This window comes from Oncorhynchus tshawytscha, linkage group LG02 (assembly GCF_018296145.1).
Source record: "Oncorhynchus tshawytscha isolate Ot180627B linkage group LG02, Otsh_v2.0, whole genome shotgun sequence".
Classification (NCBI taxonomy): Eukaryota; Metazoa; Chordata; class Actinopteri; order Salmoniformes; family Salmonidae; genus Oncorhynchus; species Oncorhynchus tshawytscha.
In genome coordinates this window covers 73,214,254-73,231,295 of record NC_056430.1, presented here as the reverse complement: position 1 = coordinate 73,231,295, position 17,042 = coordinate 73,214,254, and the positions used below count along the sequence as shown (strand labels likewise).

General features: G+C 41.8%; 1 protein-coding gene across 1 annotated transcript; it reads right to left on the bottom strand.

The window, feature by feature from the left end:
* Positions 1-9,611: 9,611 nt before the first annotated feature.
* LOC112243018 (sphingosine 1-phosphate receptor 1) lies at positions 9,612-13,792 on the bottom strand. The gene is made up of 3 exons (XM_042304457.1): positions 13,639-13,792; positions 11,435-12,070; positions 9,612-11,249 (listed from the first exon to the last, which is right to left on the bottom strand). The coding sequence occupies exons 2-3, from the start codon at positions 11,739-11,741 to the stop codon at positions 10,321-10,323; spliced, it is 1,236 nt and encodes a 411-aa protein (XP_042160391.1). The 5' UTR covers positions 11,742-12,070; positions 13,639-13,792; the 3' UTR covers positions 9,612-10,320.
* Between the last annotated feature and the right edge of the window lie 3,250 nt (positions 13,793-17,042).

Here is a 17,042-nt window from a genome sequence, read left to right as displayed (position 1 = left end):
AGGGGCCTAGCTTGAACTTTGAAAAACAGCCCCAGACCATTATTCTTCCTCCACCAAAATGTACAGTTGGCACTATGCAATCGGGCAGGTAGCGTTCTCCTGGCATCCACGAAACCCAGATTCATCTGTCGGACTCAGATGGTGAAGTGTGATTCATCACTCCAGAGAGCGCGTTTCTACTGCTCCAGAGTCCAATGGTGGCTTTTGACTGGTACTGTATATCCAGCCTATAAATAGGAAGAGAAGTTTAGGCCTGGCTCCAGAGAGAGCTATGCTACGTGGCATGCTACGACACCAATGCATTTCTTTATGTCAGATGGCTATTGCATCTGCTATACAGATATAGACATACAGAAGGAGGCTAATTCTTACATTTTTTTTATTATAATATTTTGTATAAAGATAAGCATAATATTGTTAGATTATAGGAGTAACTCTAGTAGGCCTGAAACATTCTTCCTCACCTCAAGTTCAACTGTCGGTGTCAGTTGAAGCGCCTTTATATCACACTGCCTTTATAGCATAGGCTTGCAGTGGCTAAAGCTTAATAATAGCCACTCCAAACCTTCACAAACATTTATAAACTTTATTAGGGAAATGTCAAAAGTAAGTCAAGCCATTGTTTATAGGGGAAATACAAGCAGGCTGTTGTACTGCGGCAAACACAGCATTATAGTTGGAACTTAATTTAGCCAAAGAAAATGGCTCAAATAATAACAATGACATACAATAATAATAATCGAACAAATTATTATAAATAATGTAACTTCCAAAATATCATCCTACCTGAATAGGGAGTTGCGCAGTAGCCTGTATTACTCCCATCTTAGTCCACCCCAATATTAAAACTTATATTAAATTCCCCTTGTTGGCTTTTCACTATAGGTATACTCTTTTCCCTCTTTTGTTTTACTTCAATGAAAAATGCCTCCATCTTGACAATCAACAGTAGGCTGAGGCCAAGGCTCCTCTGCTGCTCTCTCTCCTCAGCAGCAGGCGCACCTGCGAGCAAGGCGTGAGAGAATGGTGCTGAAGCGCACATTTGGGGGTGTAGGCTATGATAGACAGCCTCTGCTGGACAATTTTGGCCTGCTACAATTTTATTTATCTGCTTACAAAAAAAAAACTGGAGCATTTTCCCATCAGAGTTGTGTTTCCACCGAATTGACTTGTTGCAGATGAAAGTCTGTGTGTAAATACACAATGCACAATAAAAATCCCTTTTGAGGTTCAATTCCCATGTACTGAATGCAAATACAAGTTAAATGGGTTTCCATTGCATTTTCAACTCCAGGCATACTGATGGTTTTGTCTAGCCAACAGCTGGCAACAGCCTATTCATATTCAAGCATTGTGACAAGTTGTGTTTATGCCACATATAAAAGGTAATACATTTTAAAAGTTTATTCATACATATTTAGGCTATTGTTGAAGCTAAAATACCACCTATGCAGGATCAACAATTCAACTTGCCCCTGCCTACCCAATGGCAGATATTTCTCATGAATCCCTACAGATCTGATCAGGGGCGCAACTTTCACTGGGGATGCATTTTTGTCCCCCCCAGTTTTATCAATGGAATGTGATACAAAACGGTGTGCTTTAGGACCATGCGGACGCCTCAGAGCGGTCAGGTAGGCTGTTCGGAACGTTTATCCGACCGGAATAAAAAACGAAACAATTATGTCCATCCCACTTCTAAAAACAAAATTGCGCCCCTGGATCTGATAGATGCAGCTCTGCCTTACCACTGAGCTAATGTACAGCTAGGGACAGTTCCTTAAACTCAACAATAAAGTGGGCTATCCCCAAAGTTGAGCGCTTACGCTCCCTCACCTTGAACCTATAAACCCGGTGCCTTCTCAGGTTCATCTGGGCCAGAGCTTCAACTTCAGCACACTATGAGCGGGTCGACCTCCTCTGGGTTGTCTTAGCCCAGAGACACCCCTCTTACGACACCTACCAATGCACTCAGGTTCCTTTATTCCAGCCACTCGAGTTCCCGATAGACTAATTAACCGGATGTTAAAAATCCTAAATGAATCAAGTCTATTTCAGACCCCTAGAGTAAAACGACATGCACTTGTATGACTCTTTGATGACACAGGGTTTCAGAACAATAAAGTAAGTTTATTCAAAATTCCGGAAACAGGCATAAAAATACCAAATTAATATCACCAATCAATGACAAGCGAAAATGAATCTTGGATTAAATTGAGAGATGCCTCCAGCGTCTAAACCCTTATTGGAGTGCCAATACATTGTCTTTTACAATGTCTTTTTGTATTTTTTTGTCTTTTATTATGAGAAGCACAGTGTTTAATAACAAGAAAAACGTGTTCTTACCTTCTACAACTTATAAACATCTTTTTGTCTCCCCCTCAGGATGATCAGTCCCTCAGTTGGTGTCTAAACCACTCTTAACACTTCTATCAATTAGGTAACCTAAACCTCAACATCTATCTTCTATCAATTAGGTAACCTAAACCTCAACATCTATCTTCAACTAAAAAGCTACAGAAAACATCTTCTTCCAGCCGGCAACAGGTTCTTCTAGCAAGCTCAAAGAGAGTCGTACCTCTCCCTAAAATCCTGCCTCTTTTATACCATACTCCTCATCTTCTGCTAGCTCATCGTGGCTAACACCTGCCCCGATGACGTGTTCAGTGGTTGACACCTAATGTGGCCATTTCTCAAAAGGTGCCTTTTCAGCACCCACTAGCCCCCACCTTATCCTCGCCGAGGCAAGAGGAGCGCCTCCACAGGATGTCCCCCCCCCCCACCCCCTCTGCCTCCCCTGGCTGCTCTGACCTGGGGGTTTCCACCCTTAATATACTTCATTAACATTACCTTTTAAAACATTATTTTTTAAACATGAACCTTTCTTATTCTCTTCTAACTTCACTCAATTCTAATCCTACTCCAATCTAATTTATTACTCAGTTATATCTTGAACACCCAACATTTTAAATATCATTTATAACATTTAATCATTATCATATTTGATCAAACCTTGTCCTCCAAGCCTCTTCAACATAATCCAAATGTGCTGTACGTTGAAACAAACAACATTATAACATTATTAACCAGTTTACTACATTACCTTTATCGCCTTTAATAATTTTTCAACCTATAACATTCAATCGTTAACATTCAAACTTTAATGTTCAACATTCAATAATAATCTTATTAAATATCTGTACCAATTTTTTCTCCTTCTTCTTCTTCTTTAGAGTCCATGTCCATTTTCTTTAAATATTCCTTCTTCTTCTTCTTTAGAGTCCATGTCCATTTTCTTTAAATATTCCTTCTTCTTCTTCTTTAGAGTCCATGTCCATTTTCTTTAAATATTCCTTCTTCTTCTTCTTTAGAGTCCATGTCCATTTTCTTTAAATATTCCTTCTTCTTCTTCTTTAGAGTCCATGTCCATTTTCTTTAAATATTCCTTCTTCTTCTTCTTTAGAGTCCATGTCCATTTTCTTTAAATATTCCTTCTTCTTTATGCTCCGTGCATGGGGTGCAAGTGAAACTTCTGCACGAGTGTGTGTGTGTTAGTGGGGCCTTCCTAGCCATGCTCTCTGTCACTAAAATGTCAAAGAAAAGCCTGCTATTCTTCACAATACATTGAAGCGTTAGGTTCTAGGTGTGCAAGGAATAGCTCCGATTCGTGAGGAGGCAGAGCATGTGTTAAACTTTCCTGAATAACTGGGCCTGCCGGGAGCATATGGCCACATTATTATAGGATGACTTGGGAGAATGATGATCTGCAGCAGACAGCGCATTCAATATCAGAAGTACAAAATAAAGCCAGACTGGCCTGCTACTGTGCCTTTCTAGACCTTATAAACTGTCAAGAGTAGAACCACAACTGATCCAAATCAAATGAAACATTCAAATCACAGAGTAGGCTAGAATGTTGTACTCACTTGAAAACAATAATGCAATTATTCATTGTGTTATAGGCGAGTCTACACTCTTAGAGAAAAGGGGTTCCAAAAGGGTTCTTTGGCTGTCCCCATAGGACAACCCTTTTTGGTTTCAGGTAGAACCATTTTGGGTTCCATGTTGATCCCTCTGTGGAAAGGGTTCTAAACAATCCACTATTCTCACTATGAATGGTGGATAGAGGGCAGGATAGAGCATTAGGCTGGTAGACTATACTTAGCTGTGGTATAATAAAAGTTAGCACACGGAAAAGCGTATGCATAAGGGAAGTACCAAAACACCTTGATATAGGGGAGGTGCATGCAAGCAGATTAGAACATTTGGCTAGGATGGAAGAAATAATGTAGTAAAACCTGCAAAAGAGAGAATGTAAACCAGGAAGAAAACGCACTACCCTCCCCCGGCCCCCAAAAAAACAAAACACAATCCTCCCCAAAGCAAAACAAAAGTTTGACAACCCACCCCTATTTTCGACCACCCCTCCCCCAGTAAATTGCGATCTGTCCCTAACATCCAATTATCTCATATCTCCATTCTCCAATTACCTGGGGCCTTTAGGAACAGGATCTATGAGGGGGAAAAAACATGTCTTAGACATGAATTGCACATCAATGCTGTTGATCATTCAGAGACAGAACATCTTAACTGGCAATAACCACCACAGAGCTAAGGTGATTGAAACCACTCTTTGCAGAGAAGGTATTTAAAGGCCCAGTGCAGTCAAAAACATGATTTCCCTGTGTTATATATAATTAAACAATATTAGGTTGAATAATACTCTGAAGTTGTAAAAATTATGATAATGCCCTTTTAGTGTAAAAGCTGTTTGGTGGGATGGAGTTTTTTCCTGCCAGGCGGTAAATGAGTTAATAAACCATTAAGAAAGACTTCTCTGCCAATAGCAGCTAGTTTTCAGTTTTCCCCTCCCCACTCAGACCACTCCTAGACAGTCCTACCAAAATTCTTGCTAGAGAATTTGCTCTTTGCTAAGAAGCTATTTTTGTTTCTGTAAAGACCATTTGAATTGAAAACAATCACAGTATTGTTACCCAGAAATTATTTGATATTGAGATAAAAACGGCTGCATTGGACCTTTAATAAAGTAATATTGCAGCAGAGACCATATTGAAACTCATTCATGTCCAAATTCCAAATGTTAATGTCTATGCTTGAAGGAAAATGAATGTTCACACTTCATTAGTGATGAACAATACACCTTCATTCCAATAACATCACATTGAGCCTTGGGAGACAATTCTGAAATCAGCTTTAATTTGTGTGACACTAGCAACTCATCTGTGTGAATTCAGTCTATCCATGGCCCATTCTGCCATTCCACTGCAGGAAGGAAAGGTAGCCCAGGGCCAGTGTTTGGGTATTCCTGAGACAGATTCATGGGAGTCTCTACCTCGCCATCTACCCTGGGTACGACTTGCTCCGTTGTTGTGCATAAGAGACCTTAGAACAGCTGCGGGAATGGATTTTACAGTCCTGCAGCACAGGGGTCAGTGCCCCAGGAAGGAGGCTAACGTTAGGGTTCACCGACCTTTGACATCTTTCAGAACATGGTCATGTTCATGGAGGTAGTGGCAAAGTGTGGTGCTAAAAAGTGGGGAAACCTATAGGCCTACAGTATATACGCTACCAACGTTTGCTGTTGGTCTTCTATGTGGTCATCGTATCGTGGAAAACCTGTATGTCAGATTATGTGTTTGATCTATGTATCCAAGTTCGTAGATCAACTCACAGGTTACAACCACACAATACTTCTCTCATGTTTTAAGAGCCATAGTAACAACTGGAGAGAGGGAGAGACAGAGAGAATGAGACAATGCCAGAGAGAGAGACAGACAGAGGGGATGATTAATCTGTTTTGTTAAACTGTATGTACAGTACACTGTGTGGTATTAGTATTGAATAGATTTGTTTTTTCAGTCCAGCTGGTATTATGTTACTGTATGCTGTACATTACATTGCTTCTATAGTAGACTCATAAATCATCCACACGTGTCTGGTGTGTATGTGTGTGTGTGTGTGTGTGTGTGTGTGTGTGTGTGTGTGTGTGTGTTATTCACTGTGAACCGTGAAAGCCATCGCTATAGAAACAGATAACCCAGAGGTGTTTAAAGTCTCACAATACTAACAAAAGACACTTCACTCTATGGGGTTAATGATCTTTACATGTTAAACCCGGGTAGATTATTCAGATTTACATAAATGTCCAGTAAATACATCTCATGGGATTGTTTGTGAAACATATTATTCACTGTAAAGGGGGCAACTCAATGATCCTAACTGTAACCCTAATCTATAGAACAGACAGAATTTGTATTTAAAATTGTGTTTTTTTAGACACAAGTGTAAAGTTCATGGAGGAGGCCATTCAAGGAGTTGGTCTGATGGTGCCCTCTGATGTCATCGGCAAAGGAAAACAGAAGAGGAAAGGCCTGCCTGCCCATGTCATGTCCCCGGACCACCTATTGAGAAATGCCTTTTGTTAAGTAAACAAATGAACTGAAAAGGAGACTGGAGTGCAGCTTTAGAAACCTATAACCCTTTTATTACCATACATGTGTATGTCCATTTCTGGGCCGTATCTATGACGCACAACCAGAGGACAAGACTAGTGTGCCTTGGATGAGTTACGAGCTGGGAATATGTGTCAGCCTGGTGAAACAACACCTCATTATGTCTACATGTAACTAATGTATTCATTAGTGCACCACACTTTTTTTTGCCAAGGATCATGAAAACAAGCCTTTCTCATTGGACAAGCTCAGGTGGTCATCCCTTCCTGTTACAGTCTTTTTTCTTCCTGTTTGATACTGTATTAATACGACCCTGGTATGACAGGTTAAGAGAGACAGGAAGGCCATGTGTCAGGGGCCTGGCTTTGAAGAATAGGCTCTTTGTGTGTTCGCAGTCAGTCAGACAGGAGCTGGACGACGGAAATATTTGAATCATGTCAGAAGCTATACAGTATCCAGACCAATGTTATTAACAGATGTTGGAGAGGGGGGGTCTGAGACTGTTTCCTGCCACAGTTCTCTAAGAAATAATATTTCACTCACTCAGCTCCTCCACGATGGGAGGACATGCAGGCCAACGCACGTATGCACAAGTACACGCAGGTTTGCACACACACACATACAGTGCCTTCAGTAAGTATTCATACCCCTTGACTTATCTATGGTTTGTGTTACAGCCTGAATTCAAAATGTATTCAATTGTTGTTTTTCTCACCCATCTACACACAATACCCCATAAGGACAAAGTGAAAACAGATTTTCAAACATTTTAGCAAATTTAATTGAAAATTAAATACATAAATATCTCAGTCACATAAGCATTCACACCCCTGTTAGAATCGCATTTGGCAGTGATTACAGCTGTGAGTCATTCTGGGTAAGTCTCTAAGAGCTTTGAATAACTGGATATTACAATATTTTACGGCCGGCTGTATCACAACCGGCTGTGGTTAGGAGTCCCATAGGTTGGAGCAAAATTGGCCGAGTGTCATCCGGGTTTGGCTGGTGTAAGCCGTCATTGTAAATAAGAGTTTGTTCTTAACTGACTTGCCTAGTTAAATAAAGGTTACATATGTTTTTAAATGATTAAAAGCTCTTTCAAGTTGGTTGTTGATCACTGCTAGACAGCCATCTTCAAGTCTTGCCATAGGTTTTCACGTTGATTTAATTCAAAACCGTAACTAGGCCACTCAGGAACATTGACTGTCTTCTTGGTAAGCAACTCTCTGTGTTTTAGGTTATTGTCCTGCTGAAAGGTGAATTTGTCTCCCAGTGTCTGTTGGAAAGCAGACAACCAGGTTTTCCTCTGTTTTTTAAATATTTTTACCCATCTATCAATAGGTGCCCTTCTTTGTGAGGTTTTGTAAAACCTCCCTGGTCTTTGTGGTTGAATCTCACTGCTGGACTGAGGGACCTTACAGATGTTGTGGGGTACAGAAATAAGGGCATCATTCAAAAATCATGTTAAACACTTTTATTGGAGAGTCCATGCAACTTATGTGACTTGTTAAGCTCAATTTTACTCCTGAACCTATTTAGACTTGCCATAACAAAGGAGTAAAATACTTATTGACTTAAGACATTTCAGCTTTTCATTTGGAATTAATTAGTACAACATAATTCCACTTTGACATTATGGTGTATTGTCTGTAGGCCAGTGACACAAAATCTCAATTGAATCCATTTTAAATCCAGGCTGTAACAACAACATATGGAAAAAGTTTGAATACTTTCTGAAGGCACTGTACACCTGTGTATAATCCTGCAGAGTGAACACCAACTTTATTATCAGATTCTTCAGAAAACAGTTGTTTTAATAATGGTAGAACCTTGGGAGTACAAAAGCATATACTTTACAGTACAAAGTACAAGTCCTAACAAATTCCTTTAGAAATACAAAAATAAATTCCTCAATACACAACACGCAGTACAAAAGTATGGTGCACCTTCTCATCCATCCAAATACAGAACACAATTTATTTTGGAATTGCTAATGACATCACCAGTTTAAACGTAGAAAAATATACATTCAGGTCCATAGACTGTATAGGAAAAGCCTCTCTAAAGCCAGAAATAACAGATGTGTCAGTGGGTTTGTAACTTAGAATTGCACTGTATACATCTTTATCTTCCCACTTTGATCTTGATTTATAGCTGACAAGCCCATTCTAGTCTAACGTTACCAAACAGCTGGATGATGCCGACTGGCAGGTTAGGATGGTAACCGGTTACCTGGTGACCTGTTGTTTCATCGGTTTCGTCTTTCGTCTTCAAAACAGAGACCCCCAAGTGCAACAGACGGTTCTTATCGATACAATAACACAAGAGGAGCACGAAGGACTGCATGAAGTCCTTTGCTTGGGAAGAAGTCCGTCACTGATTAGAGCTGCAGGTAGTTGGGTTCATGGTGACATTCTTACAGTAGTGTTTTTGTATTGTGCATTTAAAATATGAATTCCAATCAGGAACCAACAGGTAGTTTCCACTTGACTGAGTAAGCCCAGAACAACAGTTACAGCTAAAATGCCACTAAAACAGTGGGGAGATTTTCTACTCAAATTATAATCTTAGTCACGGGTGGCTGGTGGCACCTTAATTGGGGAGGAGGGGGGTAATAGTGATGGCTGGAACAGAATTAATGGAACGGTAGAAAACACTTGGTTATATGACTTTGAACACCATTCCATTTATTCCATTCCAGCCATTATTATGAGCCGTCCTCCCCTCACCAGCATCCTGTGATCTTAATATTGTTTGACATCTCCCTCTACATCCAGGTACCACAATGTTTAGGTGCATGTGTAGGTTTCCATTGTGTGTTTGTGTTTCAAAGAGCAACTGGTGGGTGAACAACACAGCATCCACTTCCTGTATAGGCTTCTGTTTGGGCACACTGTGTAGGTGTATGGGGTTATCACAACCTGCGTCTCGGCGTGTACCCCAAATGTCAAAAGTAGTGCACTGTATAGGGAATAGGGTGCCATTTGGGACACAGGCAGGCACAACATGGACCTTCGAGCCAGCGAAGTCCAGGTGTCCACAGGCATATTATTATTATGTCCATATTATGCCTTCTTTAAGGCATTTCAAACAACAACAACAACATAGAAAACGTTGGGTGAAGTAAACCGAGCGCACTCGCCACAACAACTCAACATGGTTGGAATGTCCAGTTTACAGTCTTAGTTCTAGAACAGAATGTCCAATCTTAATCCATGGCTTTCAATGCTCTCTCAATGCAGAGTTAACTTAGTGCAAATCAGTTCTGGAAGGTTTTTCTGAATACCAGAAGAGTTGCTTAATTCACATTTTCATTTCTTCCACCTGGCTTGATGTTTAGTCATCATTCTTACAACATCAGTCTTTTGATGTGGTGATATTGCTGCAAGTGCACCACTACAGACTTGCTGAAGAGAGATATGTCTGAACTTGATGCTCTCATCAAAAACACCTGTAGCTATATCTGTCGCAATCATAGATCATTCACCTGTCTTTTTGAGGGTTTGCTCTTAGGCTTAGTTCATTGGGCAGAAGAGAGCTATAGATGTAGGCTAGTCTGCCGAAGGCCATTGGAGTGGAGTTGCCAAACAGGAAGTGATGCCGTTTTCAGGTGGCCATATTGAGCACTCCTGTTGTCCACCACTTCAATATGAAGTTCACTCCATAGAAATACAATTACTGGAAGGGACAAAGCCCCTAATTCTATGGTTTACTCTCTTAAACACAGAGCTGCCCAAAGGGTCCTTCAGGTCTGTCTTTTCAGGAGGCCATATGGAGCACTTATGTTGTCCATCTTCTATAGGGAGTTAGTTCCCTGTCCATCACAGAGCTATCCACATTAGGCTCTTTAGACCTTGAAGAGCTTGGGGTAGAGAGTCTTTATGGGTGACTGAGCCGTGACGATGTTCCCAGAGGAGATCGTTGTCTCCAGGCCTTCCAGCTTCTTCGATGCCACCTCCGTCTTACTGAAGCTACACTCCAGGAACGGCACCCCCATCCTCTTCACCTGCCCGTCCTTGGTCATGAGACACGGGCGGCAGAGCAGTTTTAAAATAGCGCGACGCATGTCTTTGCTGGTCAGGGTGTATATTATGGGGTTGAGGAGCGAGTTCACCATGGCAACGCCAAGGAAGTAGTCCGCCTTGAGGAGCAGTCGGCAGCGGCGGGCAGGGCAGAATGAGTCTAGGCCGAGGAGGAGGAAGAGCGGCAACCAACAAGCGATGAAGACGCCGAGTACAATAGTGACTGTCTTGAGGAGCGCCATGTACTTCTGGGATTTCCTGGCGAGGCCTTTGCGAAGGCTTCCCTTTGCTCCTCCGAGGCGTTGGCGCTGGGTGTTAGTGCGCACGATACGGAAGACGCGGGCGTAGAGAACGACGATGGCGAGGAGCACGCCGCTGAACACGGACACGCAGCACAGGATGTAAGACTTGGCGTAGAGCGGGAGAACCGTGGAACAGCGGTCCAGGCGACCCATACAGTTCCAGCCCAGGACGGGGAGCACCCCCAGCAGCCCTGCTAACGCCCAGCTCCCCCCGATCAGAGCCAGCAGCCGACCCTTCTTTGCCCCGTGGTATGGTTTCATTGTCACCATGGTAACGTGGCGTTCTATCGCGATGGCCAATAGGCTGATGACGGAGGCGGCTAATGTGATAAAGACGCCTCCTTCCCTCAGAAACCAGAGTATTGGAGTTAGTCTCAGTGTATTAGGACCAGACATGATGATATTGGCCATGTAGGTGACACCGGCCAGGAGGTCTGACAGAGTCAGGTTACCTAGGAAGAAAATATAGAAAATTAATGGAATTGCATATGGTGGATTTTTAAAAAATTATATTGTAACATAACATTTTTTTTTAAGTTATATAAAGTATAGTCAATATAGTATAGTCAATATAGTATAGTCAAGTTGTCCTCTGAAGAAAGGGGGGTGGATGTAGGACAAAAACAACAACGGTTACCTAGGAGATAGTACATGGGCAGGTGGAACTTCTTATTGGTCCAGATGGCTATTAGAACCACAGCATTCTCCAGGATGATAAGAAGACACACTACCAGGAAGGCTATGGCTTCAGGTTTTAACCCCTCACGATACCGGTCTGTCTGGAGCTTGCCTGTGTAGTTGTAGTGCGTCACAATGACATCATTGTTCTGGTAATCCCAGAAGAATTGGAGCAGGCTTGGAGAGGAGGTGTTGGTGGGTAGAGAGCCTATAGATTCAGTGGGGAAGGTCCCAGCGTAAGCAGCACGGGAGGCTTCCATCTCCATGTTTCTGTTGTTTGTTAAGTCTTCTTTAGTGAACTCTTTGGTTGACTTTTTAATACCTTATTCTAGGTATTAATTAACGCATAGTTTAACTTGTCATGCTTCAGTTACCGATCAATACCAGTTGGTATGGGGGCTCTCTGTGTGTTTCGCTCCATAGAATGACAGAACTATAATCCAATAGACAAGAAGATGTTAGTTGCAGCTGAGTCAGGTAGTGGTTCTCTTTCCCCACGTCTCTGATCACAGGTGTTATGCTTGTCAATGCCACCAGGGGGTGCTTATGTGCTCTGTTTGAAGGGGTCTTGACTGAGCCGCTTATTGTCCAACTCCTGTGAATTAAATAATACAGAGGACATTAGGGTGAGAACAGTAAAGTATGACTAATTAAACACATAATGAAAAACAAATAAACAAACAAATTTTAAAAAATAACTAAAAACATTTATCTACATTTTAATTTTAATTAAATGAGCCTATTGAAGGCAATCTTTACTTCGTTGCCCTAAAACGTTTGCTATAGTGATTCATTTTTTATTAAAACATTGGGCTTATGGGAAGTGTGGAGCAGAGTCGACATTGAGATAGCGACACATGCGCTTAGTTTAAAACACATAGTGACCACTTGGGGTAAAGGTTTTGACTGAGTTAGCGAGTACCTAAAGAGGCCATGTGAAATGTTTCAAGCTCTTTTCCTTAACTACCTTAATTATGTTTAAAGAGTGAGTTAATCACGTTAACGATATTAGACATTCAGCGTCATAACAGTGCGTGCGTAAAGTTGGCACACGCGGACACTTTCACCTGCCAGCTTCGTCATAGCACAGTCGGGGTGAAATGTCAGTTGGTTGGAGTAAATTTGAGTTGCTCAAGTTTCCAGAAGGAAATCAATGTAAAATGTATGGAATTTAATCTGGAATGCATATACTTTCATAAATAATGTCTTGTCAAAAGAAATCGAAACCAGAGTGGAGAATGTCTTTGATCAGATAATGTTTATGTAAGAAAACCATTAAGTGTCAACCGGGTCGCATTCCTTTGAGTCTTGTGTTTTGAGAATGGATTTTTTTCTTTCTTGCCTTGAGTCATATGGTAAGATTTAAAAAATGGCCTTGTCTGGAAACGTTAACTCGAATCTAATCTGTAGCCAATGAAATTAGGGCAACACATTTGACGTTTCAAGGTTCAAACTATAGAATTGCTAGGAATTAGAATACTCAATTTAATATGATGTATATGTTTCAAACTAAAAAATGCATAGCCAACACAAATTCCACAATGTAGCCTGGATATAATAGGATACATATAGAGAAGTCTAACTGTTCGTAAAAATATGATAGTGACCGTTGTTGTATCTCACTGCACATTGCCATGGAATCACATCTCACTAAGCAAAATTGGTTCAGACGTTTTTTCAACGTCTTGTGCTCATATGCCTACATTTCCAATTCAGCCCATTGACCGGTAATTACCCCAATCACATCAGATCTTTATCAGAACTGATCTAATTGGTCAAAAGACTGCCTGTCTAAATTCAGCCTAATTGCCGTACGCTGATTACCCCAATAACGTCTCATTGCGATGGGCATGGTCTGTAAAGTTCCCACGGTCCACAGACCAAAAATAAATTAACGGCTTGTGCATTCCACACAACAGGCTACATACATGTCAAACGAAATCTAATAAACAGAAAGTGAAATTGGATTCAACCGAATTCAAACATGTTCTGAGAAGAGATTCAGCACACTGCAGACACCCTTATCTTTTACAACAGATATAAAGTAAGACGCAATTCTAGCGCGTAAAAGCAACGCATCCAATGACCGCGTATTTGGTAAAACGCTTTCTATTAACATAGACTAGCACTGCGACATTGCATACAGATGTGAAATAAACCTACCTTGAATATTATTTGTAGAGATCTTATCAATGCGTTGAAGAGAATCCACACTAACCACCGCATAAGAGAGAACTGACAAGCAAGACACCGGAGCAGCAGAACCTAACTGAAACATCCAGGGGGGGTTGGTTTTAGCCCAATCTCTCTCTCTCTCTCTTTCTCTCTCTCTCTCTCTCTCTCTCTCTCTCTCTCTCTCTCTCTCTCTCTCTCTCTCTCTCTCTCTCTCTCCCTCTCTCTCTCCTCTCTCTCTCTCTCCCCTCTCTCTCTCACTCTCTCCCCTCTCACTCTCTCCCCTCTCTCTCTCTCTCTCTCTCTCTCTCTCTCTCTCTCACTCACTCTCTCCCCTCTCTCTCCCTCTCTCTCTCTCCTCTCTCTCTCTCTCTACACATTAACCATTGATGGTTTGGGACTTAATTCAACTTTTAAGTGAGGAGGCAAGAGAAAAGCATATTGTCGAAGATTTTTGGTATTGTGGTTCCTTGAATTTTTTAGGGCCATAGAAATATAATTCATAGAATTTACCCACAGAACATATGGCTGGATTCTATAGTCGAATACTCATTTGATTATTTATTATGGTGCTTGTTTCATGGGAGACAGAACACATGAAACAGTTGTATCTCTCTGGCTTGATTATCGTAGATAGTTATCATCTGGAAGTGTAAATAAATGCAATGTTTATGTAGTGTTATAGACTAGCCTAACTCCAAAGATTGCCAGTAATTCTAGTAACATGCTCAGACCCGCTATGTGTTGTCACCTGCCAAACCGCTCCAGGCATTGGCTACAGATTGAACCATCACTGTTGGAACAGAACATGGCTACAGATTGAACCATCTCTGTTGGAACAGAACATGGCTACAGATTGAACCATCTCTGTTGGAACAGAACATGGCTACAGATTGAACCAGGTCTGTTAACACTGAGAGTGCCCGACCAACCACTGTAATGTAATGTCCCATGATTGGGATGTCTGTCTTAAAGCATGTACCATACACGTGTGTGTGGGTGCGTACATATATTGGATACAGAGCGGTGCACATACCTTTGGAGAGGCAGGTGTTCAAAGACACTCATCCCACTGTCAGCAAGCTACCTAGCCTAAGCTACCGCTCACAGAGAGGGCAGTATATGGGCTATCAGCTGAGCATAGTGAATGTAGAGGATGTAGGCTAAATCAGCTAACTAGTTAGTTAACTAACTGTTAGCTTTGCTGTTGTAACTATTGAACTACTCTTTACCTGTGATTGGAGTTTGTTCTGCTGCTAACATCAGTGTTGTAAGCCTACTTGAGAAACAGTCTAATTGAACCCTTCCCTGACCGTGAGAGACGACAGACAACTTAGAAAGTAACCTGTGTGCTATTTATTACTCATACTGCCACTAGGTGTCAGTAGATTCTGCTTGTGCAACAGCAGGAGGATGGTGGCAGAGGAGCGGGGGAGGGGGAATTTTCCAACATTAGAAAATGAGAAATGAGCTAAATTTAATAAATTCTTTACAGAACAGCAGAGACCCAACCCATCTGAATCATCAATGTCTTACTATACTTGTGAGAACTTTATGGAGACCAGCATCCCTAACCCCTTTCCCTAACCCCTAACCCTAACTCTAACTTTCACCCCTAAACCTAACTCTAACCTTCACCCCTAAATCTAACCCTAACTCTAACCTTCACCCCTAAACCTAACCCTAACTCTAACCTTCACCCCTAAACCTAACCCTAACTCTAACCTTCACCCCTAAACCTAACCACTAACCCTAATTCTAACCTTAACTCTAAACCTAACCTAAGTGAGGACTTTTTTGTTGGTTTACTATTCTTGTAAGGACTTTTGGTTATCACAGTATACTAAAACATGTACAAATACACTGTACACACACACACACACACACACACACACACACACACACACACACACACACACACACACACACACACACACACACACACACACACACACACACACAAATCAGTCTCCCACTCCAACGTGGGAGGTGAATGTGACACCTGAATGTTGATCCACATATCATTCAAATGAGAGGTTCCACCAACTGTTTGTCGGCGGTTGTATTATGGATATCCTGCTCTAATCCTGTTGGCTGTTCCAACATTCTACCTGTAGCGTATATAAACACACCTGGGTTCAAATAATATATGTATCCTTTCAAATACTTTCAGCATTTGTCAGAGCCTGCCTGAAGTGCTAGATGGGCAGGGTTTGCACTTTCAAGTACTCCGTTGGTTCCATAGCGCCAGACAATCTCAATCAACCACAGCTTAAGTATTTGTAAGAAACGACTACTAATTGAACCCAGGTCTAGTACATATAACCAGCCCAAGAGACAATGCCTTTCCCCTCCTCACAAACTACTGTTTGTTTATGGGATTAGCGTTAGCTGGGAGCTACCCTGATCACCCTCCCAGGGGGATTAAGTCTGGTTCCTGTGTGTGTGTGTGTCTGTGTCTGTGTCTGTGCGTGGGTGGGTGCGTGTGTGTGTAGGTGTGTTCTCATGTGATTGTCTTCTCAGCGTGTGTGTGCACACGCTAATGTATGGACAGACGGGTCAAGTGCCTGCATTTCTCCTAGTCTGATAATGTCAGTTAAGGACGGCTCGTTGACACACTGACACACATGAGAGGATCAACAGAGTAAACACTTATCATAGGCTGAGCCAACTTGAAAAAGGCCAGTCTGCTTGTCTTCAAGGAATAAGACTAGGTCTACATCCCAAAACAGCACCCTATATTTCTCTATATAGGGAATAGGGTGTCATTAGGGATGCACACTAAGTGTCCAAAAGGCTGTTAATCATGTCAGTAATGTTAGTTCATCATATCAGAGCAGTAGCTCCGCCCACCGGTGAAGTGGAGCAGAGCATGCTGGGCGATCTCCAGCTCAGAGAAGAAGATCAGCTACACAGAAGTCAAGTGAGAGAAAGTTCCAGCCATCCTTGTGTTTTCCCACCAGTTAGCTTTCATTGTGTTAGACAAGGCCAGTGTGCGTCCTTGTTGATATGTAAGTACTTATTTCGTATCTTTCAGGTGTTTATGTCATATTTATGGTTATGCTATTTAGTCGTTTCTACTGCAAGCTGGCTATTGTGAGATGGCTAGCTCTGTTTTGGTTGTCATATCCTTTGGGACATGTAACCCTGTATTTGTAAACGGATAATGTCCCCCAGTGCGTTGTTTATATGCCCTGTAATTGTATGGGTGTATGGTACATCACAGAGGCCGAGCAGTTCCCGTACCAGGCAGTGATGCAACCCGTCAGGATGCTCTCGATGTTGCAGCTGTAGAACCTTTTGAGGATCTGAGGACCCATGACAAATCTTTTTAATTTCCTGAGGGGGAATAGGCTTGTCGTGCCCTCTTCACAACTGTCTTGGTGTGTTTGGAC

What these genes read in the sequence shown, in the direction of transcription:
- LOC112243018 (XM_042304457.1), bottom strand. Translation starts at nt 11,741, where the DNA reads ATGGAGATGGAAGCCTCCCGTGCTGCTTACGCTGGGACCTTCCCCACT. An exon ending in GCCCATGTACTATCTCCTAG is followed by an intron (nt 11,250 to 11,434) that starts GTAACCGTTGTT and finishes TTTTCTTCCTAG; the next exon opens with GTAACCTGACTCTGTCAGAC.